The sequence below is a fragment of the Pan paniscus genome, chromosome 4 (assembly GCF_029289425.2).
Source record: "Pan paniscus chromosome 4, NHGRI_mPanPan1-v2.0_pri, whole genome shotgun sequence".
NCBI classification, from domain to species: domain Eukaryota; kingdom Metazoa; phylum Chordata; class Mammalia; order Primates; family Hominidae; genus Pan; species Pan paniscus.
This window is the reverse complement of record NC_073253.2, coordinates 111,189,382-111,216,028: the sequence shown is the minus strand read 5'-3', so window position 1 is coordinate 111,216,028 and position 26,647 is coordinate 111,189,382. Positions and strand designations below refer to the sequence as shown.

At 41.1% G+C, this 26,647-nt stretch overlaps 1 protein-coding gene across 1 annotated transcript in view; it reads right to left on the bottom strand.

Annotated features, from left to right (window-relative positions):
• The window catches only part of LVRN (laeverin), a 70,197-nt gene extending 60,991 nt beyond the window's left edge, over window positions 1-9,206 (bottom strand). Inside the window, exon 1 of the mRNA XM_003826719.7 lies at window positions 7,628-9,206. Within this exon, the coding sequence (XP_003826767.2) occupies window positions 7,628-8,322 (695 nt within the window). The 5' untranslated portion in view covers window positions 8,323-9,206. The remainder of the gene's footprint in view (window positions 1-7,627) is intronic.
• Window positions 9,207-26,647: the final 17,441 nt, after the last annotated feature.

The window sequence follows — 26,647 nt, the reverse complement described above, 5'->3', positions numbered from 1 at the left end:
TAAAAAACTAAATATTCATATGATCTAACCACTCCACTCTTAGGTATTTACTCCAGAAAAATGAATTGATAAAAAGACTTGTATATGAGTATTCCTGGAAGCTTTGTTTGTAAACAGCTCAAAACTGAAAACAACCCAAATGTCTTGGTAATTTGTTGGGTAAACAAATTGTGTTATATCAATACAATGAAATGCTATCAGTAATACAAAATAACTGATACATACGAAAAGCATGTATTTCAGATGGGTGCGGTGGCTCACACCTGTAATCCCAGCACTTTGGGAGGCCAAGGAGAGTGGATCACAAGGTCAGAAGATCGAGGCCATCTTGGCCAACATGGTGAAACCCCATCTCTACTGAAATACAAAAAAAAAAATTAGCCAGGCGTGGTGGCGCATGCCTGTAATCCCAGCTACTTGGGAGGCTGAGGCAGGGGAATCGCTTGAACCCGTGAGGTGGAGGTTGCAGTGAGCTGAGATTGTGTCACTGTACTCCAGCCTGGTGACAGAGCAAGACTCCGTCTCAAAGAAAAAAAAAGAATGTATTTCAAAGTAATTTTACTGAACGAAAGAAGTTAGACATGAGAGTACGTATTGTATGATTTTATTCATATAAAACACTACAAAACGCAAATTAATCTACAGAAAGCAGATCCATAATTGCCTGAAGATAAGAAGGTTACAGTGATGTAGAAAGGAGAGATTATAAAGAGCAGAAGAAACTTTTGGACTTAATGAATATGTTCATTAGTATTGATTGTAGTGATGGTTTCACCACCACATATGTATACGTATGCCAAAACTTATCAAGTTTTATACTTTAAATATGTGCAGTATATTGTATGTCAGTTATACTTTAATAAAGCTGTTTTAAAAATCATTAGAAATATAAAGAAGCAACAAAATGTGCATGATAACCCAGGAAAAAGAAGTCAATAGAAACAAAACAAAAAATGACAGAGATGCTAAACTTAGCAGAGAAGAACATTAAAACAGCTATTATAAATATGTCTAATATGCTCAAGGATATAAAAATGAACATTACAAAGAATGGTATGAAAGATATAAGAATGTAGAAATGTTAAAGATAAAAATCGCAATATCTTTGTTTTTTTTTTTTTTTTTTTTTTTTGAGATCGAGTCTTGCTCTGTCGCCCAGGCTGGAGTGCAGTGGCACGATCTCAGCTCACTGCAACCTCTGCCTCCCAAGTTCAAGCGATTCTTCTGCCTCAGCCTCATGAGTAGCTGGGACTACAGGTGCATGCCACCACACCTGGATAATTTTTTTTCGTGTTTTTAGTAGGGACGGGGTTTCACTGTGTTAGCCAGGATGGTCTTGATCTCCTTACCTCGTGATCCACCTGCCTCGGCCTCCCAAAGTGCTGGGATTACAGGCGTGAGCCACCATACCAGGCCAAAAATTACAATATCTTAAATGACAATTTCACTGGATGAGACTAAAAGCAAACTAAACACTGCAGATGAAAATAATTAATGAAATTGAAAACAAAACAATGGGAACTATCCAAAATGAAACACACAGAGAAAACATACTAAAAAGCAATGAAAAGAACCTCAGGACCTGCCTGTAATGTCAGGCAGCCTAATAGGTAATTGGAGTCTCAGAATAAGAGGAGAAAAAAAGTACGAAACAGGAAAAAAAAATTAATAATGGTTGAAAGTTTTTCCAAATGTGAAGAAAACCTTAAACCGGCAGATACAAGAAGCTCAGTGAATCCCAAAACAGGATAAACCAGGGCTCTTTTATTTCCTTAAGACATGAGAGCTAAGACGCTTCCTCCTGTACACAAAGGCTATATTGAGAAAGGGGAGAGAAAGAGGAGACTTCTTGAAAGGAGAAGACTTTTTGAATTCATCAGACGGTATGACTTGTAAACCATTCCTTCAAAACAGTCAAGGCTCAGTGGTTTCCACTGGGGATGGGGGCCCTCATCTGGGCTATTGCTTGAATGGCCAGTCCTCTGAGCCTGGCTGCAATTCCTTTCGAAGTCACATCTTGGATAACCACTCACACTCTACAGAACTTTCCTCCATGGGACTTTGTTTAATTGCATATCCCAGCTTAGCCTCCTTCCTTTCTCAGTCACACTTGCCCATTCTCCAGCTGATTTTTCCTGGGAATACTTACTGAAAAATTACTTTCATAGAAAAATTTGTCTGAGGGTTATACCGTCAGAAGGAGGAGGGTAGAAAGTAAAGACTCTTGCTTTCTCCATTTGTTCTTTTCTCTGTCTTCCCCCACCTTCCTCCCTGCATTAGAAGGACTGTCCACTCTCCTCTACTATACAGCAAGGGCTCTTATCAAAAAGGGTGGGGGACCAGATGGGTAACTGTCCTTCTAGCTAGTCAGGAGGCTGAGACAAGAGGATCACTTGGGCCTGAGAGTTTGAGGCTGCAGTGAGCTATGATCCTGCCCCTGCATTCCAGCCTCAGTGACAGAGTGAGATCCCATCTCTGAAAAAAAAAAAAAAAAAAAAAAAAGGGTGGGGAACTAAGGCTGGCTCAATATTTTCAAAAATCAATCAATATAATACCCATATTAACAGGCTCAAGATGAAAAAATATCACATGATTATATCAATTTATGCAGAAAAAGTGTTAGAAAAATTCAACATGCATTCATGCAAAAGAAACTCTCAGAAAAAAATATGAATAGAAGACAACTTTCTCAACTTGATAAAAAACATATACAGAAACCTACATTTAATATTATACTCAGTTGTAAAGGCTAAAAACTTTCCCACTAAGATGAGGAGAAAAAAGCAAGAATGTTCCTTCTTACCACTCATGTTTAACACAGTGCTGGAAGTTTTACCCAATACAATCAGGCAGGAAAAGAAAATACATGGCAGATAGATTGAAACTGAAGAAACAAAACTGTCTCCGTTTGTCGACAACATGATGATCTATGTAGACAATTCCAAAGGCTCTACAAAATAAAACACACAAAGCTCTAGATCTCATGAGTTCAGCAAGAGAACAGGATACAAGATCAACATACAAAGCAGCATTTCTACATAGTAGCAACAGACATGTAGAAAACCAAAATTAAACATATAATACCATTTACTATTTCTGAAATAAACTTAAATATTTGAGTGTGAATCTAACAAAATGTGTAGGATTTGTATGCTAAAAATGATAAAATTCTGATGAAATCAAAGATCTAAATAAATGGACATTTAATGCTCATAGAATGGAATATTAAGGATAGCAAAGCTATCAATTCTCCCTAAATTTACATAAAGGTTTAACATAGGTCCTATCAAAATCCTAATAAGATTTTTAGTAGCTATATATAAGAATATCATAAAATATATAAAGAAAGGCAAAGGAACTAAAATAGTTAAAACAATTCTAAAAACAGACAATTTCAAGACTTATTGTATAGCTACAGTAAGCAAGACTATGTAGCACTGGCACAGGAATCAACACCTATGTTGATGGAACAGAACAGAGAATCCAGTAACAGTGGGGCCAACTGATTTTTAACAAAGGTGCAAAAGCAATTCAATAGTGGGAGGATAGTCTTTTCAACAAATGATGCTGGAAAAAATGGATATCCGTAGGCAAAAGAATTAACCTCAACCTAAACATAACATCTTAAAAAATCATCTCAAAGTGGATTATAGATTTAAATGTAAAACACTTTCGGAAGACAACATAGAAAATCTGCAGAACCTAGGGCTTGGTGAAGAGTTCTCAGGCATGACACCAACAGCATGATCCATTAAAAAATAGACAAATTGGACTTCATCAAAATTAAAGTAAAACTTTTATTTAAAACTTTTATTCTCTGAAAGACCTTACTAAGATGATGAAAAGACAAGCTATAGGCTGGGAGAACATATTTGCAAACCATATATATCTCACAAAGGACTTAGATCTAGAATATATAAAGAACTTCCAGAATTCAACAGTAAAAAATAAAATCTATTAGAAAATAAGAAAAGACGTGAAGAGACATTTCACAGACTGATATACAGATGGCAAATAAGCACACAAAAGATGTTTAACATCATTAGTCATTGGAGACATGCAAATTAAAACCACAATGAGATATTACCATACACCTATCAGGACAGCTAAAATATAGTGACAATACCAAATGATGGCCATGATACAGAGAACATCTATCACTCATATATTGCTAGTAGGAGTATAAAATGGTATAGCCACTTTGAAAAACAATTTGGCAATTTCTTAAGGACTAAACATGCAACTACCATATGACGCAGCAATGACACTTGTGAACATTTGTCCCAGTGAAATAAATACATGTTCACACAAAAACCTGTACAAGTGCTTTGGGAGGCAAAGGTAGGAGGATCCCTTGGGGCCAGAAGTATGAGGCTAGCCTGGGCAACATAGAGGGACCCCACCTCTTAAAGAGAAAAACTTGTACACAATTATTCATAGAAGATTTATTTGTAAAACCAAAAACTGGAAACAACTAAAATAACCCTCAATCGATGAATGACTAAATAAACTTTCATACATCCATACCATGGAATAGTACTTAGCAATAAAAAGACTCAAACTATTGATGCATACTTGAATGGATCGCAAGGGCATTATGCTGAGTCAGAAAGGTCTAAAGGATATAATTCCATTTATAGAACATTCTCAAAATGACAAAATTACAAAGATGGAACGGATTAGTGGTTGTCAGGGGTTAGAGATGATTAGGGAGTGGTATGAGTGCATATAAAGGAGAAGTATGGGAATGATCTTTAAGGTGGAACAGTTCTGTATCTTTATTGTGGTAGTTTTTGCACAAATATACGCATATGATAAATGACACAAAGACATATATATGCATAGTACCAATGTCAAATTCTTGATTTTGATATTGTACTATAATTATGTAAGATAAACTAGATGAAGGGTACCTAGGACCTTTCTACATTATCTTTGCAACTTCTGGTGAATCTATAATTATTTCAAAATAAAAAGTTAGAAAAAAGTATGAGATACCATATTAGTCCGTACTCATGCTGCTATGAAGAAATACCCAAGACTGGGTAATTTATAAACAAAAGGAGTTTAACTGACTCACAGTTCTGCATGGCTGGGAAGGCCTCAGGAAACTTATAGTCATGGCAGGAGATGAAGGGGAAGAAAGGGGAAGAAAGGTACTTTCTTCACAGGGCAGCAAGACAGAGTGAATGCAAGCAGGGGAAATGCCAGAGGCTCATAAAACCATCAGATCTCATGAGATTCACTCACTATCAGGAGAACAGCATGGGGGAAACCACCCCTATGTTCCAATTACCTCCCACTGGGTTATGGGAACTACAATTCAAGATGAGATTTGCGTGGGGACACAACAAAACCATATGAGGTGCCAATAGTAGGCATCAGAATTATCTGAGACAATCGTCAAAACGTATAAATTTCTAAACTCCATTCTAAACTCACTGATCTATAATTTATTTTTGCTCATTAAAAATTTTTAATTCTAGTAAAATACACATAACATAAAGTTTACCACTTTAACCATTTTTAAGTGTATAATAGTTCAGTAGTGTTAAGAACATTCACATTGTTGTCAACCTATCTCCAGAACTCTTATCACCTTACAAAACTAAAATCTATACCCATTAAGCAATAACTCCCCACTCCCCAGCTTCTGCCTTCTTCTCCTCTGGGAATCTTCTTAGACTCATATATACCAGGAACTTGGCAGGTTCTGCGTTTAGATAACAAGAAAGCTGATCATAATGATAATCCAACCTAAGGATAACAGTTACCACTATCCAGGCTATATGTGTCACTGTGTACTCCCTTTTTCATTTAATTCTCACAGTACTCTAATAGTTGACAGTTATTATATCTATTCCGTGAATGAGGAAACAGACTCAGAGAGGTTAAGAGACTAGCTCAATTCACACAGCTCAGGTTCAAACTCAGGCCTGCTGGGCTCCCAGAATCTGGCATACCACAAGCCATCCTTCTGTTGCAGGTTCTTCATGACCCTGGCTTCAAGCTTAACCTTAGGTGTCTTTTCCTTGTGGTTTCAGAAGCAGAGACCCAAAGGGTAACAACTCTTCCAAAACATCACAATTTTGGAGCTCTACCTTGGTGTATGAACATCTGTACAACTTTATTAAGATTTCTTCTTGCTTGAATTTTAATGTTCTGAAAATATGGTTTCTAGTTAACACTAGAGTTAGCAACACAATAGAAAAATTGAACGGGACTTCCCTTTCCCATCTTTGCAAGCTTGACTGGGCCACAGCCCCACTGAAACAGGACCAAGGAAGAGGTAGGTGAACAGAGGAGGATTTACTGACCTACAGCAAGAAAAAAAAAAGTCAGATATGTAGGTAAAGTGTTTCTATTTTTTCCTCTGAAATATTTTGCACCCTGACCTACACAGTAATTTCAAAAGATTTCTTCACATGTTGAGTAACACATCATCTAAATAAGAAAATTTCAAAACTATTTTTTCAAGCATTGATGTATTTTTTAAAGAAAAACCAAGCACGCTGCCCTTAAAAACAAAATTTACAGATTATACATCCACTAGAGCAACTCTTTAAACTTATTTAAAAACCTTTGAAATTTTGAAAGTAGTGCAGGAGATGGTGCAGGGTGTAATTTAGTGGGATTCTTTCCCTCAGAGAACATCTGAGAACATTTTCTCTAATAATAAAGGGCAAAGTACATGCAGTTGTGTACGGCGCAAATGCTCCACCAGTGTGTGAGTGGACAAAGAGATCGCCGGTTGGAAAAAAAATAAATTTTGATATCTCCCACTTAAGCTATTTCCCTGGAGTTCGCCGGAGGACAGTATTGTGGTCTCAGAGCGTGGAAAGAGACAATTCTTCTTGTGCAGGGGTAGGAAACATTCCGTGTAGGAGATATTATCTCAAATGAGTGTAAAAAGAACACACGTCTGCATTTCTAACAAGCGCCCAGGTTACAGCTGCTGCTGGTCCAAGGACCAGCCTTTGAGGAGCAAGCGGTTTGTTGAATGGGGTGCAGAAATTTCCGGCTAGAGAGGAAAGGTGCTTTCTGAAGAGAACGATAAGCTTCAGGGGTACCAGCGACCTAAAAAGGGGCAGCAATAGAAACAAACGGGATGAGCAGATACAGGGTTGAAAACTGGCCAGAGGAAGGACCGCGGTCTCCACCGTCTCTTTATTCGGAGCAAGGTTATAGGAAAAGGGAGAAAGGAGGCGCTCGCACTCTGTCTGGCTTTGAAAGAAAACGTCGCGGTGTGTGATGCTCCCCTTCCTGTGTCCAAGTGTTCTCATTGTTCAATTCCCACCTATGGGTGAGAACATGCGGTGTTTGGTTTTTTGTCCTTGCGATAGTTTGCATTGGGAGATATACCTAATGGGTATATTTCTTAATGGGTGCAGCACACCAATATGGCACACGTATACATATGTAACAAACCTGCACGTTGTGCACATGTACCCTAGAACTTAAAGTATAATAAAATAAATAAATAAAAAGAAAAAAGAAAACGTCGCAAGGGGATTCTTTGGAAAGGGCAGCAGACGCGCACCTGGACACGGTAGTCAGCTGGACCCGCAGCCTGCACCGGGACGCAGGGGCGGGGGCCGAGAGGGGCCCCGGGCTGTACAGCCCTTACCTGCGCTCGCCCTGGTCGGTGTAGACGTTGAGGAAGAGTCCCTCCCTGAGGTCTTCATTCACCAGGCCCGAGAAGCTAAGCTGCAGCTCGTAGCTGCTACCAGGTTTCAGGGGCTCACTGAGCTCCAGCACCATGTATTCCGTGTCCAGCGCGAACCACACGTCGTCCACGGGCACGCGGCCCACTGTGGCGTTCCCAGTGCCCGGGGAAAGGGGGCCCCGCACCTCGGCGCGCTCGCAGTCCTGGAAGAGGCTATGCAGCAGCAGTCGAGAGGTGGCCACCGTGCAGCGCACCGTGATGTTCACGCGGCCAGTGAAGGGCAAAGACCCGGCCGGAAGCTCGTCGGGCCTCAGCTGCGGCCACAGCTCCAGATCGTAGTGCAGCGGCACCAGCCAGGGCGGCAGGCGTAGCTGGTCCCAGGGCCCCGGGGGTCGCCAGTTGCTCGGGGTGGTCGTCACCGCTAGCTCGCGTGCACTGCTGGGTTTCGGGGTCGGCGTCGGCTTCTGCCTGAGGGGAGGGGAAGACTCGGCTTCCGAGTCCCTGAGTCCAGGCAGCTCCGACGGTGGGACGCGCTCGCAGTGGCCGTACAAGGCGGCGAGTACGGCCAGCGCCAGCAGGAGGGCGGCTACCAGCCCAGCCAGCAGCAGGGCCACTGCGCGGCTCACATAGAAGCCTGAGCTGGAAGGGGGCCCCATGGCAGGGACCGGGTTCAGGCGCGAGGCTGGAGCTCAGAGACTGTGGCAGCTGTCAAAACCCCGGCCAGGGTGTTCAGTGCTGGGACCCCTGCCCCTCCTCTCTTGTATCGTGCCTCTTCCTCCTGGAAGAGCCTGGACGGACTGGAGCTCAGCAGACAGCCGTTGGGACCATGGCTTCCCCCTCCCAGCTAATCAGACACAGGTCCCAGCCTACCCACCCCCGCCCCCGGCCTGCGCCAGGGAAGAGGCGGACCTGGCTCACCCAGACGCGTACCCCTTTGGGTTCGAAGAGACAGACCCCCCGGAAGATGCCTCCAGGGTTGGCGCGGGGAGGGGGTGGTCAAGCCAAACGAATCCGGACACCTTAAACGTGGATATTTGGATGAGGGGTGTGCCCCGATACGGTTTCAGGTGTTGTCGGAAAGGGGACAGGTACCTAGCACCTCTATCTCCAAGCCAGCGATGAGCTACCAGCAACACACCTGCTCCACCGCCAGCTGGGGCTTCGTGTGCTAGGGGGTGGTAAGGGCTTGAGGACCAGGATATTTGGGAATGCGTTCAGAAATGACCCTGCAGGGCGTCGGCCGCGCCGTCAGAACAAATTTCTGGAGCCAAATGTGTGGCGCTAACTTCGCTTCCTAAATAAGCCCAGGAGGCATGCGGCCCAGGCAGAGAAGGCGAAGATGGAAACAACGCCCGGAGTCCCGGAACTTTTCCAGAGCTCAGGAAGCCAGGCTGGAGGAAGAGGCGACAAAGTGCTAGGGAGCCTGGCGTCTGCGTCTCCCGGGTGAAGTGGGGTTGTGGGGCAGAGCAGGGTTAGGGCCGCGTTACCACAGGAAGGGGCCTGGCGGGATGGTTTTTCTTAGCTCTGCAACTGCCTGGGGCCGGGGTTTCCCTTCCTGAAGCCGGGGGAGAGGGGACACCTGCTTTCAGAACCGACTCGAATCAAGCAAAGAGAATAAAACAATTCGGCGGCCAGTGTTTCCACCCAGAAATTCCTGGGCTGGAACTGGTTTTCCCGGCGGTACCCTAGTCGCTGAGGCTTTCACATGTTTGACATGGCATCTGTTTGCTATTTAGCTGGTGCCCCTGAGCGAATTCTTGGCGTCTGCGCTGGATCTGGAGTCTGCATTCACGCACGCTGGTGAATTGGGAATGAGATTGCAAGCATCAGGAGGCACTGGGGACGGAAGGGAAGGTAGTTAGATCCCACTGCAGGCTGAAGATTTTAAACTATCCCATCTTGAGACTCGCGTGTGTGTGTGTGTGTGTGTGTGTGTGTGTTACAGTGAAAATATAATAATTTTTCCATAGCAGCTATAAAACGGTGTTCGCTTTACTACTGCTTTGACTGTATCTCACTTCCAATGAGGAAACCCTTTCGCCTGGTTTCAGAGATGGGGTAGACCACGGTGATTCTCCTGGGAAATGCGTGCTTTCTTGTTCCTTGAACTGAAGTGAATCACATGAACACCACCACCATCACCCTCTGGAATAAGACAGGAAAGTGGAAGGAGATATGACATTAAGCTCACGCAGATAGTTGTGCTATAATCTGTGAACCAGTCCACATTAAGACCATATGACTTATTTTTCTGGATTTGCTTTCTTCAGAAACTTAAGGATTATATTTAAAAATAATTATGACCACATGCATCACTCTCAGAAGATCATAGATAGAGCTGAGGGAGAACCTCTGTCTATTTCCATATACCTACCACAAGTTGTGCTGCCAGAATTTGAGCTACTGCGCTAGCAGGGGCATCTCAGTTTAGGTCATGTTCAGATTGGGATTGGGACAGCTGTGGCACTAATTAACTAATTACTGGCCTTAACAACCCGTGGACAATTTCTTGAAGGATTTCGAAGGATTTCCAGACACTCAAGGAAAGATAAAAACGAAAGGAAGTCAGTAACATGATTATTTCAAACATATTAAAGGTATTCCTCCCCTCAGTTAAGTACATATATGGACACTAGCATTTAATTCCATTTTTCTTTTTTTTTTTTTTTTTTTGTTTTTTTGAGACGGAGTCTCGCTCTGTCGCCCAGGCTGGACTGCAGTGGCGCGATCTCGGCTCACTGCAAGCTCCGCCTCCCGGGTTCACGCCATTCTCCTGCCTCAGCCTCCCGAGTAGCTGGGACTACAGGCGCCCGCTACCACGCCCGGCTAATTTTTTGTATTTTTAGTAGAGACGGGGTTTCACCGTGTTAGCCAGGATGGTCTCGATCTCCTGACCTCGTGATCCGCCCGCCTCGGCCTCCCAAAGTGCTGGGATTACAGGCGTGAGCCACCGCGCCCGGCCCCATTTTTCTAATATGATTAAAGAAATAGAGATTGGCTTCCACACAAAAAGTTTCAAAGTAATAAAGTCACACCAAATGATTAAGCAATTTAAGTATCTTATTAAAGGGAAAATACTTCTGATAAATCATTAATGTCACTTCAAAGACATTGCAAAATAACATACTGGCTGAGTCAAGATTATAATAATAAAGAACTGGAAAAGTATTATATGAAATATTTGACATCTCAATGAAAAAGTAGTTCGGGAATATAGACCAGTTGCTAGGAAAACATTTTCTAGAGCTGCTCAGAAAATCTGCTTATTCAGAGCAATGGAAGCGGTGATTCTCAACTGGGCATAATTTTTGTGCCCTTGCCATGACCAGCACCTTATTTGACAATGTTTGGACATATTTTTGGTAGTCACAACTCAAGGAAGGAAGTACTACTGGTATTAAGTGGGTAGAGGCAAGCTGTCCTCTAACAATGCACTGGACAGCCTGCCACAACAAAGAAGTATCCTGCCAAAAATGTTATTAGTGCTGCTGTTCAGAAATCCTGAACTAAAGCAATAATCCCAGTTTTTTACATGCTACCCAGGTAGAACTTCAGCTTTGTATCTTGTGCTGCTATTTATTTTTGTTGTTTATGTTTATACTTTGGCATGTCTATTATTTTTCCATCTTTATTTCTTGGTACTTATTATGAAACCCTATAATATTTTATTATATCTCTTAGACCACATAACTTGATTTTTCTTTTCTTTTTTGTTTACTCTGAAATTTTAATTTTTTGAGTGGGTAATATAAGTTTCAAAAATCAAAACAATATGAATTTTTTTTACTTTTTAATTATTATTTTTCCATAAATTATTGGGGGTACAGGTGGTATTTGGTTACATGAGTAGTTATTTAGTGGTGATTTGTGAGATCCTGGTGCACCTATCACCCAAGTGGTATACACTGCACCATATTTGTTTTATCCCTTGCTCCCTTCCACTCTTTTATGCCTCACTCCCTCCCACTCTTCCCCCCAAGTTCCCAGAGTCCATTATATCGTTCTTATGCCTTTGCATCCTCATAGCTTAGCTCCCACGTATCAGTGGGAACGTACGATGTTTGGTTTTCCATTCCTGTGTTCCTTCACTAGAATAATAGCCTCCAATCTCATCCAGGTCATTCCAAATGCTGTTAGTTCATTCCTTTTTATGGCTGAGTAGTATTCCATTGTATATATACACCACAGTTTCTTTATCCACTCGTTGATTGATTGGCATTTGGGTTGCTTCCATGATTTTGCAACTGTGAATTGTGCTGCTATAAACATGTGTGTGCAAGTATCTTCAAAATGAAAAATTATATGTTAAGATATCTTGCTTCCATCACTTCCATAGTTAATCATTTTTAATAGTTTTTTTGTGTGTAACCTTCCAGTGTTTCCTCATGCAAATCAAGTGAATACAATTATATGCCCTTGTATTTCTCTCTTTTGTACAAGAAAAACAGTATACTATATTGCACTTCCTCACCTGCATTTTCATTTAACAATATATTCTAGATATCTTTTCATATCAGTCCACAGATACATTTCACATACTTTTCTGCAGCTGTATAGTAGTATTATATTGTATAGTTACACCATTGTGAAGATTTCCCAGTTTGGTTATTTGCATGGATTCACCAGATTCCACAGAGTATATTCATATAGGCATTTATTTAAAGGCAAAGGATATGGTATAGCAAGAGAAAGAGAGTACAGGCGAGCACTGGAGGTCAGAGAGACATCCAATGTGCAAAGAAAGAAGAGCCTTTATTTGCACAAATGGCCATGCTGTGTCACCAGCTTGAGCTACTGATGTCTGTGAGAGAAATCTTTTCTAGAAAGACGTTATAGTGAAATGGCCCAACGCGTTCTCCTTGCCCACTGCCCAGATAGAGCTAATGTATCAAGACAGGAGAACTGCTGTAGAGAAAGAATTTAATTCACAGACAGCCGGCTAAATGGGAGACTAGAGTTTTATTACTCAAATCAGTCGCCTTGAACATTTGGAGACCAGGGCTTTTAAGGAGAATTTGGTGGGTAGGGATCAAGGAGTATGGAGTGCTGAATGAGTGGATCAAAGATGAAATCATAGGGGCTGAAAGTGGCTTCTTCTTGCTGTCTTCTTTTCCTGGGTGGGATTGCAAAACTGGTTAGGCCAGATTATCAGTCTGGGTGGCACCAGCTGGTATATCAGAGCTCAGGGTCCAAAAAACATCTCAAGCACCAATTTTAGATGTTACAATAGTGATGTTATGCCTAGGAGCAACTGGGGAGGTTCAGAATCTTATGGCCTCTAGCTCCATGACTCCCTAAACCAGAATTTCTTATATTATGGCTAATTTATTAGTCTTACAAAGACAGTGTGCTCTCTAGGTAAGAAGGAGGTTTATTTCATGAGGGAGTTATTATCATCTTTGTTTCAATGTTAACCTATAAACTAAGTTTCTCTCAAAGCTAGTTTGGCCTATGCTCTGGAATAAACAAGGACAGATTGGAGGTTAGAAGCAGGATGGAGTTGGTTAGGTCAGATCGCTTTCACTGTCATAATTTTCCCACTGTTATAATTTTTGCAAAGGCAGTATCAAAAGGTGAAATTACTAGTAAGTCCAGTTGCAGTTTCAAACCCATAAGTCCAGAAGGCAGGTTGGTAACACCATGGATTCATAGTGACCAGTGACCAGCCCCTGCTGTGTCTCCAGTCCTACCACTTTTCTCTAACGTCTTGCTTTTTCACTATCTGCCACTATTTTCACACCTTCACCACATTCCTTACTTATAATTTCCTCCTCCTTCCCCCTTGCCTCCTACTTCACAGAGAACACAGAAGTCAGTAATTGGGAACCACTTCAACTTTCCATACCAGACCTATCTTCATCCACACCCATCTTTTCTTCTCTCTGGACACAACAAATAACATGTGCTTCTTGTCTAAGGTCAGTTCACTCACTTAGGTTCTGAATCTTATTCTCTCTAATTTTCTTGGATATCTTATGCTTTTTTTTTTTTCTTCTTTTTTGAGATGGAGTCTCTCTCTGTCACCCAGGCTAGAGCGCAGTGGCACGATCTTGACTCACTACAACCTCTGCCTCCCTAGGTTCAAGGGATTCTTCTCCTGCCTCAGCCAGCCAAGTAGCTGAGATTACAGGCATGAGCCACCACACCCGGCTAATTTTTGTATTTTTAGTACAGACGGGGTTTCACCATGTTGGCCAGGGTGGTCTCGAACTCCTGACCTTGTGAAACATTTTCCCCCCCTCCCCGGCCTCCCAAAGTGCTGAGATTACAGGCATGAGCCACCTCGCCCAGCTATATTTTGCTATCTATTAATCTTACTCTTTCTCACTCTTACTCCAACTTTCTTTCCTCTCCCTCTCTGTCACACTCTCTCTTCTCGTTTAAACATGCTGACGTCCGTAGTTTTTAAAAAGGTGCTTCCTTGATCTCCTATGCCTGCCCATCCGTTATTCTATCACCTGTATAGCAAAACTTCTTTAAAGAGTATGTGCTTTTGTTGTCTCTATTTTCTCACCTGTTACTCTTCAAATTATTCCCAATGAAATTCCAACCCTATCATCTCTTAAAACTTCTCACTCTAAGATCACTATAATGTCCACATGTCTAAAGCCAAAGTTCCCACCTTATTTGGCCTCTGCAGCCTTCATCACAGCAAATCACTCCCTTCTGTTTGACTTCTGGGACCATCTCCCCTTGGTTGATTCTCTCTTCTCTGGCCCATCTTTTCAGATACTTTTGTTTGCTTTTTCTTCTACCCAAACATTAAATATCGGAGTTCTTCAAGGCCTGGTCTTGGGTCATATTTTCTTCTGACTCTGTGCTCTTTCCCTGAGTGATGCCATCCTGTCCCATAGGTTCAGAAACCACACATATGCTGATGAATCCTGTGTTTATGTCTGCAACCTCAACCCCTGTATCCACTGGCTCCTTGGCATTGGTGTTGACTGTGTCACAGGCTCCTCGGTCTGAACTGGACTCAGTTCTTTCTCTCAACCTCTCACCCCACAATATCTGCTGCTCTTCCAATTCCTCCAATGTTTTCTTTCTTGGGAAATGGTATCTGCCTTCCCACCCCCAATTGCTCAAGCCAGAAAGTTAGGAGTTAGCCATGTTTCCTCCCTCTTCTTCACTCCTCACATGGGATCAATTGCCAAGTTTATCAGTTTTACCTCCAAGATATCTCTTTAATATTCTCTCCCCTCAGTGCCTCAACACACTCCCCTGCCACGCTAACATCACCCCTGACTTCGTGCCCTGCAGAAGCCTCTTAACTTTTCTCCTGATATAGGATTGCTAATTTCGAGGCCCATCTTATCAACAGGACTGTTTACTCCATGAAGGCAAAGATAAGGGCTGTCCTATTCATCACTTTATTTACTGTTCCTGTTACACTGCTTGGCATAGTATATGCCTAATTAGTCTTTTATAAAATTTGAGAAAGAATATAAGATTCCTGAATTCCAATTAACTACGATTTCACTTTAAGCAAACACATCTTTTACTTAGCCCCAAATCCAAAAGCAAGAAAAAAATCTTCCCAATAATGAGAGCAAAAGATGTCACAAATTTATGTACTTTGCATTACCGCAGTCCTATGAAGATATCTTCAGAACCTTGGAGCACAGGAGGGATATGGATGGGGAAATTATGTTGCTTGCTCCTACCACACAGCTGTTTGGTGGAAGAGTAGTATCTAGAACTCCAGGCTTCCCGCTCCCATTCCAGTCCCTTTTTCCCTCATTGTCACAGATAGGACCTATTAATGCAGCAATATACACAAAATTAATCTTACTGTCCTAAGAACTTTATTTAGCTTCCCCTGGAAATCCTGGAATTCTGCCTAGGTTATAACTATCATTCACCAGGAGCAGCAGGCTATAAACAGGTAGAAGTGGGAGTAGAAACTAGCACACTGAGTAGTAATGAGGTTACCCTGAGTTGTCCAGGATAAAATCAACAGAGGTATTTTGTTATATTCTGCCTACCCTGTTTTAGGAGAATGAAAAATGTAAGATTTTCTCACAGAAATAGTTAACATAAAAAATTGGAGGTGCAGTAGGGTTCTTGCCTACAAAATTTATTTAGGTAGAGCAGTTCATTTTTCCTAGGAATACCTGATAAACTACAAGTTATTGTTTAATGGAAAAAGTTACAAATTCAATGAACAAGTTTTGACAGTCCACTTTCTCCTCTTTGTTCCAACTCTATTTATTACCATGGAAGTTATATCTACTAGCATAGATTCAGCTTCAAGAATGTTATTACTAAGGCCAAGAATCATTTTCAAAAACTGGAGGACTGGAGAAGATAAGATTAATACATATAATTAAAATGTTTAAATCCAAATTAAATCTATCTTCGAAGATAAAATCAAAAGGTCTATGATTTCCCATGCTTTTTGGCTGTGATTATGTAATCCATTTTCCAATCATTATCCAATGGCTTTATAACTCATAAGGCTGATTGTTGATTTATATCACGGGTTATTAAAGCATGTATATTTATATATATACCCATATATATATATGGCTAATTTTACCCCACTGTTTTTATTTTCAGCACAACACCACTGCTTCATACATTTTTTTTCTTCCTAGGACTCAGGTTAGCTTTTCTAAGTGTTCACACAGGCTTGAATTAGCAAGAATTATAATTGTTACAACTATATTGAGGTCATAAAGTCCGTACAAACTAGGCAGCTCCACTTTACTTGATCTACTTAGTCTGCAGTTCTGCTCGAAAGGTGCAATTGCATCAATTGCTACATAAGAAATGTTTGGACACTTCTATAGTGCCATGAACATTATAAACTAGAAAAATATGTTTTTAAAAATGTTCTTTGTTACAGAAGCGTTTCTACCTAATCTTTTAACTTTCTTCCTTTCTTTGCAGAAGAAATGCTAAATCTATCATGCCCACTTCATTAATCATGGAAAAAGAGGCTGGTGATCAGCTTGACAAATTGTAACCAATGTGCTGGTTCCACCAATGTATGTAGCAGAAGAGCATATATATTGCTATCTCATGTGGAGCTCTTATGTGCCACTCACTCTAGCAAGCACTTTAATGTATATGCATTTCATTTGCTCCTTAAAACAGTTCTACAGGCCTTTGTTTTTATCTCCATTGAACAAGAATGGAAACTGGGGCTCAATGAGCTTCAGCAATTTGCTTAAAAATACAGAGCTGATAACAGGCAGAGTCAGGATTTAAACCCAGGTCTCTGAGCCCTGCCTGAAGTCCATGCTACTTCCATCAGTCAGCATGTGTGATGTTTAGAATCTTTCTGTTTATTCACTAATGTTTGAAAATGGCATTTAAATGAAGCAAAAAGAAACTTTTAAAATGTGTAGAATATATTTATTAAAAAAGAAAGGAAATTTTTCGATAACTTCAAGTTTCATTATTCTTATTGACCTTCTTTGACTGACTTCCTTTTTCCTTGAAGTTACCTGATTCCAGGCTCTGCCTCAGCCAGTCTCCACCTCCAGTTACACTATCAGTTCCACTTTCTCATAATGGCAGCATTCTATGTTGGTTTTGTATCACACAGTTAATCTGATGGAGCAGTTTAAAGCATTCTATATTACCAAAGGGGTTATGAAACACAAATGTTGTATCCCATGGCCTTAATAAGAGGGACATAAATCCCTAAAACACCAAAGCCTGGAGAATAAATAGTAGCAGCTGGGTAAATGTAAAAGGAAAAGTTAGATTTTGCATGTTTTCCATGGAAGTTTTAAAAAATCACCTCAATTAGACAACTCATGCAGTTTGTGGAAACATTACAATGTTATTACTGACATCATCTGTGCTGGCCTGTGCCACCTTGCTTAATTCCACCTAGGACTAGCCAGCTAGCCTGGCATCACTCATTCCAACAGGGCCACTCCCCTTCATTTATTAGTATGTTTACCAACAGTCACTTGGGGAACTGTTTCTCCTTCAATCCCTCCAGGGTTCAACATTAAAGTTATGAAGACAGAAGCAGCTAGTTCAGCTGGGTCATCATAAAAGTCCAGGAGAAGCAAGACGAAAAGAAAGAAAATTAAATGACGAAACAAAGGAGGAAAACCTCCCAGCAGAGAGATGCTGGTGAAAAGCAGTTTGCTACACTGGCCAATGACGTAGCTTGGGGAAAATTTTGCCGCAAGTATTTGCTAACTATTGAATTTAATTAAAGTAGCCTTGCTGACCAAAACCACAATCCACTATTAAATGTTTGTGTGAAAAGCACTGGAAATGAGATCTGTATTTTCTAATAACCATGACAAGCTTTTTAAAAAAGAAACAATAAATGCATTCATGGGAAAAGGGTAGCTGCTGCCATATTTGCCACCGTGAGTTCCCTCTACTTGCTCCGACAAAGCAATTTACTTCAATTATAATTGGAATTTCATTTGGTTTTCTTTAGACACAATTATCTATTCCGAAATATTTGTTATATATATGCCAGATTCTGGGCTAGGGAAGTTGAGACATGTACACAAATAATTATAATACATGATGAAATGCAATTGTGATCAGAAGACTGTGAGCTATATTCAATACCAAGAATATAACTTTTGGTATTGAATTACAATACCAAGAATATAACTCTTGGTATTGAATTACAATACCAAGAAGTACGAGGCACTCTCTAGAAAGGAACCTTCACTGGCTGTCAGACAGATGCCAGGGGAGGCCTCACTGCATAATAGCTAAGCACATAGACCTGGGAACTGGGCAAACCTGGATTCAACCTGTCTGCCATTAATCAGTTGTGTTGTCTGGGACAGGTTTATTGCCTTCTCAAAGATATAATTGCCTAATTCATAAAAGGGAGACAAAATGCTGCTTACTTCACAGGGTGCTTATGAAGATTAACTAAAATAATCTAGATGGTGCCTTGTCCACAGCAGTGCTAAAGAAATAGTCCTACTAGTATTACTGAGCTTGATGTATCTGTTAGGATTATCTGGTTTAATCAATAGAGACTGACTTTGGCTAATATAAGCAAACAAACAAATAAAAAGGAATTGATTGGTACTGTCAACCAAATAACAGAGAGGGGCTTTCTAATAGAAAAGATATTTATTTGGGAATAGAGCGTTGTAATGGGAATATGCATGCCATAAGAAACCATGTGCATATTTAGGAAGGTAAAGAAAGACAAAGATTTTTAAAGGAAAAAATGAGAAGGATTACACAATTGTTTTAAAATAATTATCCTTGTCTACGAAGATCAATAACAAGGGTGATGCCAGTCTGAGGTTGGACAGGCAGTTGCTGGGCAGATGTCCTTGTAGATATATATAAACTTAATGGGGAGTCTCTTTGGGAGACCAATGTCACCACTTTTCAATCCTGTATCACTTGTCTCAGATTTACAATCCGGGGAAAAAGTACAAGATTGGCCTACACTTTTAACACATGATTGGCTATATCCACCCCTTGGACATGGAAAGGAAGGGGCAAAAAGTCAGAGAAATCTTCTTGAATGCTGTGGTGTTTTCTGATCAAGGGAAACAGAAAAGGGGACATTCATGGTTGAGGAGTCTAATGCTGAAGAGGCAAAAGTAAACAGGCAGCATCACTGCAAAAGTGAGCAGGAAAAAGTGAGGAGGGTGAGCGCCATCTGGAAGATTCGTCAGGGAGGAGGATCTGTGCTGAGTACGATGAGTGGGGGCAAATTTTCCAGGGGTACCTGGAAAGCTAACAAGAGTTGTTCAGTGATGGAGTGATAACAAGTTAGAAGCCACTGGAGAGATCTGAGGAAGACTAAATGGAGATGAAAATATATTTCTCACATAGAGTTTGGCAGGGCTGCAACGTGACCTGGAAAGGGGAAAAATAAAAAGCAGATTTGACTTCAGAATTCTGTGTGAGATGATGAAGAGCTAGACTGAGGTAACGACATCAGGAAAGGAGAAAACTATCTAGATAAGAGAGATGTTGCCTTTTTTCAGAGGAAAATAATTTTGTAAAAGGCAACAGCATAGACAGAATCAAAATATCAAACAATAACAAGTGTTGAAGAAGATGTGGAGAAATTGGAACTCTCATACACTATTCATGGGAATGTAAAATGGTGCAGCTGCCTTGGAAAACAGGTAGTTCCTCAAATGATTAAACTTAGAGTTACTATATGATCCAGCAATGCCACCCCTAGGTATATGCGCAAGAAAAATAAAAACATATATCCACACACAAATTTGTACATTAGTGTTTATAGCAGCATTATTTATGATAGCCAAAAATTGGAAACAACCCAAATGTCCATCAACTGATGCATGAATAAACAAAATGTGGTGTATCTATACAATGGAATATTATTTGGCCATAGAAAGAAATGAGTACTGATATGTTCTATAACATGGACGAACCTCAAAAACAGTAGGCCAAGTGAAAGAGGCCAGTTATGAAACACCACACATTGCATAATTATATTCATATGAAAATTCAGAATAGGCAAATTATAGATACAGCACATAGGTTAGTTGTTGCTTAGGCTGGGATATAGGGGACAGGAGAGCATGGAGCTAAAAATATGGAGGTTTTTTTTTGAGGTGATGAAAATGTTGTGAAATTAACTATGGTGATGATTGCACCTATGTGTGATTATACTAAAAACTGTTAAATTGTATAACTTAAATGGGGGAGTTGTAGGATATATAAATTATATCTCAATAAAGTTGTTTTTTTTTTTAAGTCAACAGGGCTGTGCGCAGTGGCTTACATCTGTAATCCCAGCACTTTGGGAGGCCGAGGCAGGAGAATCTCTTCAGCCCAGGAGTTTGAGACCAGCATGGGCAACATAATGAGACACTGTCTCTGCAAAACATTTAAAAATTAGCTGGGCATGGTGGCATGTGCCTGTAATCTCAGCTTCTTGGGAGGCTGAGGTGGGAGGATCTCTTGAGCTGTGATTACTGTGATTACAGTGAGCTGTGATTACTGTGATTACAGTGAGCTGTAATCACACCACTGCATTCCAACATGGATGGGAGCAAGACTCCGTCTCAAAAAAAAAAAAAAAAAGTTAACAAGTTGTGGCAGTTTGGTGCAATGGGAAATGAAGTAAAGGAATGGGTCCAAGATATTTCCAAGGCAACCCATTTGGGCCAGTGGGAGAAGGCAGCTTTAAACGTGTTGTCTCTTTAGTGACAGTGAAGGAGACACATGTTTAGTGAAGTGATCAGAAAACAGTGATGTGAGACTGCTCTTCCCACAGAAGGCCAGGTGGGGTCCCTGCTTCTTGGGGACCTGGGCTTGTTTTAGAATGACAGAACACATCAGGGACCAGATTTCAGAGGCTGCTACAACTCCACAGAAATTTAGAAGTAGAAGGAAAGTTTCCACTTTCCTCAGAGGGCTAAATGGCAGTTTATTTATAATATGATGTTTTTGTTGCTGCAGGACTTTCTTGGCTTCTGTCTGTTGAATGCAGGTCCTGGCTGGCTCACCTCAATATCTGCATTCCCACCAAGTTAACTCCCTGTGTTGCACATAAGTTCTGCTCAATAATTCTTGTAGTAATTTCAAAAGTAGATTTTCACTTTTACTATTTTACCAAATGTTTGAAATACAAAGATAGTTGTACCATCAGCTCATGCCTACCCAGCCCCATCAGCATTGCCCTACAACTCTGCACAGACATTTAGCTTGCTTTTTTGTGACTTTGCACGATCTGTATAATTGTTCTTGTTAATTCTAAGACATTTATATTTGTGGAACAATATCACACATATTGGATGACTTCATCCTGTGTGTTTGCAGCATTTCTGGCCTTCTTCTATCTGGTTTTCCTTCTTTGTGACAAAATTCCAAGGGAAACCAATAACTAATGGTGCCTAAAGAGAAAGGAGGGAAGCCCCACTTGGTGATCTGAAGATGCTTGTTAAATCAGGTCATTGACCAATCTCTACATATTGTATAAATTTTGGAAACACACATCTATGTCATATTGGGTCCGACATAAGGAGTGCTATAATGATTTTTCCTACTATAGTTGTGCTCCTTAACCAAAAAAATCACCTCTCTCTCTGTTGAGGAATCAAGTAAATCTGCACAGTAATGAATGTTTCAAGGTCTGAACCTGGCACTTGATAAACATTGTCTTATTTAATTCTCAGAGATGAGGAAACAGTCTCAGAAAAGCAAAAGAACTTGTCCAAGGTCACTTAGCCAGGATTTGAAACCAGATCTTCCTGTTTACAAAGACTTGACTAAATCTGAAAAGGCTACATACTGTCATTCCAATTTGATGACATCCTGGAAAGGGCAAAACCATGGAGACAGTAAAAAGATCAGTGGTTTCTAGGGGATGTGGGGAGGGACAGATGAATAGGTGGAGCACAGAAAAATTTTAGGGCAGTGAAACAACTCTGTATGATACTATATTGGTGGACACACAGCATTATACGTTTGTCCAAACCCATGGAACAGACCATACCAAGTGTGAACCCTGATATAAACTATGAACTTTGGATGATCGTGGTGTGTCAATGTTAGGTTCATAATGATAGAAGCTACAAATGGAGGTAGGGGGTATATGAGAAATCTCCATACCTTCCACTCAACTTTGCTATGAACTTAAAATTGTTCCAAAAAATGAAATCTATTTAAAAAAAAAAAAAAAGACTAGGCTGGTAGCTGATCTGTTACAATGGCTTCAACTGCTTAATACTCCCATTAGTGTTATATCCTACATTTATGAACCACTTATTTACAAGTGTTAAATGCATTTGAGTGACGGGCCATCACTTAATAATGCCCTTGAATGGTGGCAGTCTCCAATCCATGCTAGGAGATGGCTATGCAACAGTTCTTACAGCTGGGGAGTGGCTGCAACAGAACCAAATATAGTAACTCCCTGCCACCCAAGGAGGAAGAATCCTAAAAGCAGGCCTGGTTTTCTGTCTCACTTTTCCAATACTTAAAAATTGACCATCTCCAAACTCAATATTGCCAAATAATTCACTCACTTCCTTCATTTTGAAAATCATGCTCATTTAAGAGGAAATATAATCCATATACTTCTGGTTCCATTATACTTAGATCATCAGCAATATGTTCTTTTGCAATAGGTGTCCAAATATCTTTTGCAATAGATGTCCAAATGTCTCTGGAGACTTTTTTTTTCCACGAGGGCAGGAAGCTGCATTTGGACAAGAGTAATCACCAAAGTTCACACTTGAAAATTCAAACCCATAAGGTTTAAATTGCAAGCTTGCCCAATCCTTAAACCGAAAAGACTCCAAAAAGCAATAATAACAAGGAGCTGGCAAGTATTCATACATGACAGCTGGAAAAGGGGGTGGGGTGGAATGAGAGAAGAGGACAATGACTGATGTGAACACCATGGGGAAGCCAGGCTCTGCAGGGTCCTTTGTCGAATCCAGGAGGCATGGTGTCCTTGGAGTCCTGATGTCCTTGTTGTGGAGCCAGCAGGGGCAGAAGCAGCCAGAAGAATACACCAGGCTCCATGAGGGAATTCATGTTGGAAACAGAGCTAGGACTTAGATCCATATTTTATATAACACTGAATATCTGCAGCTGGGCCCTGAGGCTCTTATTTGTTCAGATGTCACATATAAAGTTCTCTACTTTTGCTAGCCTGTGACAGAATTTCAATCTCGAATATAGATAAAAGAGTATGAAAAGCTGATTTTTCATAGTCAGTGGATTAAACAGTAACTCTTTTGATGATACCTATATAATGTAGTAACTTACTGTGTTTATTTTTATCCTGATTTAGAAAAGACTGAGTATTTGCTCAGTTACAATAAACATCATCAAATGGAAATAAAATTTTATTAGCTTGAAAAAAACAAGAGTAAATAAATTGTTCTTAAAATCATTGACATGTAAATATATCCTATTGTTAATTGCAGATAATAAAGAGTAAAGACTAAGTATGTATGAAATCCGACCAAGTGGGCATTCTCCTGGAGAAAAGTTAAAATTAGATGAGTCCTAGTTAAAAGAATCATGTTAAAGCATTAGTTGTGGAAGCAATAATAAAAATATGCATGATGCGGTTCTGCTGTGACATCATGAGCCTCACAGAGACACAGGCAACATAGGCAAACATGAAATTATTGTGGCATAGACAAATTCCACATGGGGCGGTATGCCTCTGAGTCTTATATTACTCACATATCTTGTTTTGTAAAGTGCTACTCCTGGCCTCTTTACCAAGGAAAGATGTAAGGTGAGGAAGAGGGAGTTGGGGTGCACAAAGAAGAGAAAGCTCAAGGAGGCTCTAGGAACCAAGGAAGGCAGGAAGAGAAAAGATATTTAATGCAGCTTGAATGGTGTTTATCCATTTTGTTGCTTCATCACTTTGAACCTGTGGTCCTCAAGTACATTGGAATAGGAGAAGAGAGATTGTGGAGGAAGCCCATACTCTTAAGTTCCTCAGCCCAGAGGTGCCATACATGACTTCTGCTCATAGTCTATGGGCCAGAACTAGTCACATATCCCATCTTAACTGCAAAGGAGACTGGGAAATGTAGACAAGCTCATGGACAATTGGTGATCCCTGGCTGGTTCTGCCATAAGCACCTACATATCTGTGCCTGTACTTTGACTTTCTTTAGGCCTCCTTGGTGTCATTTCCTGCTAATTCATTGAATTAGGTCTGGTATGTCTCAACAGTTCCCAACTCCACAAAATGAGTCAACAATTGAGGGAGGTCATGGAAGGACTGCAGTACTAGAAGTCCACCACACAATACACACCACCTCAGGCTTGAGCTGTAATGACGTGGAGCAAACAGAGAGCTTCCTCTCAGTGTCTCTGCATCATTTACATCGTCTCTGGATCAGGTGACATGGAAATTGAGAAAAATGGTTCCAACAGATGCTCAATTCTCAATCACCTTTTCCATTTTCCTTTAAAGAAGGATATATTCTTTTTACTGGAAGAGAAGCCTGGCAAAGAGATTTCAGGTACAAGTTAATGGAAGGAAAAATAAACCCCCTGAGGATGATGTGCAGGAATGTGTGGATGCAAGAGTACACAAGCATGTGCCACATATTCTGTATGCCTCATTCATGCAAGAAGTTGGGCTGCAATGCTGCACAGGGTATACGCCTATGATGCTACCTCACATTGTCCAATGTTGTGAGCAAACAGAATTAGAGATCAGCAAGAAAATTATCCCATCACTGCCTGTCACCTCAGCCCGTACCGCGAAAACTCCCTACTGCTACTGTAATGCCAGGCGGGGCCACCCTGAAAGAGCAGAGAGTGGGCCGGAAACAAGGACAATGAGGCTCTGTGCTTTCTATCTGGCCTAACAAACATGGAAGCCAAGAGCAGTGGCAAGTAACCCAGAGTGGACGTCTGAAGGCTCAGGAATTCTGCTACCACCAAATGATGACCTTAAAGCTATCTATATGTACTGGCCTTTGAATATATCCAGGTTTTGTACATAAATGAGGTCACATGTATGGTAATGCCCCAAAGATACCACTTTGCCCACTTACTAGCAGAAATTCCAGTGTTTTCTGTCCAGGGGTTCTCTGGCCCTAGATATCTTCCTAGTGATGTTGTCAACATGAATTAGAAATTTACTGTCATCAGGCCAGATGTGCTGGCTCACGCCTGTAATCCCAGCACTTTGGGAGGCCAAAGTGGGTGGATCATGAGGTCAGGAGATGGAGACCATCCTAGCTAACATGATGAAACCCCGTCTCTACTAAAAAATACAAAAAATTAGCCAGGGGTGGTGGTGGGTGCCTGTAGTCCCAGCTACTCGGGAGGCTGAGGCAGGAGAATGGCTTGAACCTGGGAAGCAGAGCTTGCAGTGAGCTGAGATTGCACCACTGCACTCCAGCCTGGGCGACAGAGCCAGACTCCCTCTCAAAAAAAAAAGAGAAAAGAAATTTACTGCCATCACTAACACTACTCCTTCTAAAATGATTCTGGAATAGGCTCCTTGAGGCTAGTGAGGGCCAGGGTTAGGTGCAGAAGTTGTACATTCTTGAACGGCCCAACTTTTCCAATTTATTATACATATTTGATAAATGCAGGGCATGCAGTACAGTAAGCTAAATGTTGTAGGATTGGTTCTCCAGAAACAGATGCTGAGATGGAGTTTGGGTTGCAAGATGTTTATTAGGGATCAATACCTATGACGGGAGGGGGTTAAAGCAGGATTAGGTAGAGGGAGAAGTCAACAGCAATGTAGGTCAACCCAGCAGGGAGCTCTAGAGTGGGTATGGTCCTTCAGAGTTGTCCCAAAACAAATATCCAGGGCTTTATATTCCTGAAACAAATGGCCAGGCCTTGTTCAGTCACCAGATGCACAGTGCCCAGGATGGGCATGACTTTGGGCAAAGTGAGTCTCTGCAGCTGAGGCAAAACTAGAAGAAGCTAACAGCTGTAGACTGTTTCTGATTGCACTACTCACCGCTTGTCAGCAAATCCTTCCTTGAAGAGGGATCTCAACGGTTCATACCTGTGTCTACCACACTGACGGGTTAGTCCAAACCAAGGAGGGAGGAATGCCTCTTTATTCCTCGTCCCATTCAAGTCTTTTAATCTCATCTCTTGAAAAGGAAGTCAGAATTGCAGACATGAGTGCCTTTACAAGTTAGGCAGCAAGACTGAGCTTGCCACTAACGTTTATCTATCCATCCAGCAAGTAAGGATTTATGGAGCATCTATTCTGTGCCGGGCACTGTGTTAAGTGCTGGAGATTGAGACATTAATAATTGACCTCAAGGGCTACAGCCAGCTGAGCAGATACCTCATGGATGGGCTTCCCAGTCACATGGATTCCTTTTACTGTGGGAATAGCTTTGATGCACAGTGGGGCCCTTTCATCAAACGCAATTGATCCAGTGTTGACACTCAACCCAAGCTGATGCAATCCAATTTCCTACTCTGGAATGTGTAAATTGTAGTGGAAACACTTGTGAATGGGGGGTGTCGAAGCAGAGAGGCATTAATGGCAGGGCCCTGGAGAGAAGGTTCATGCACACCACATAT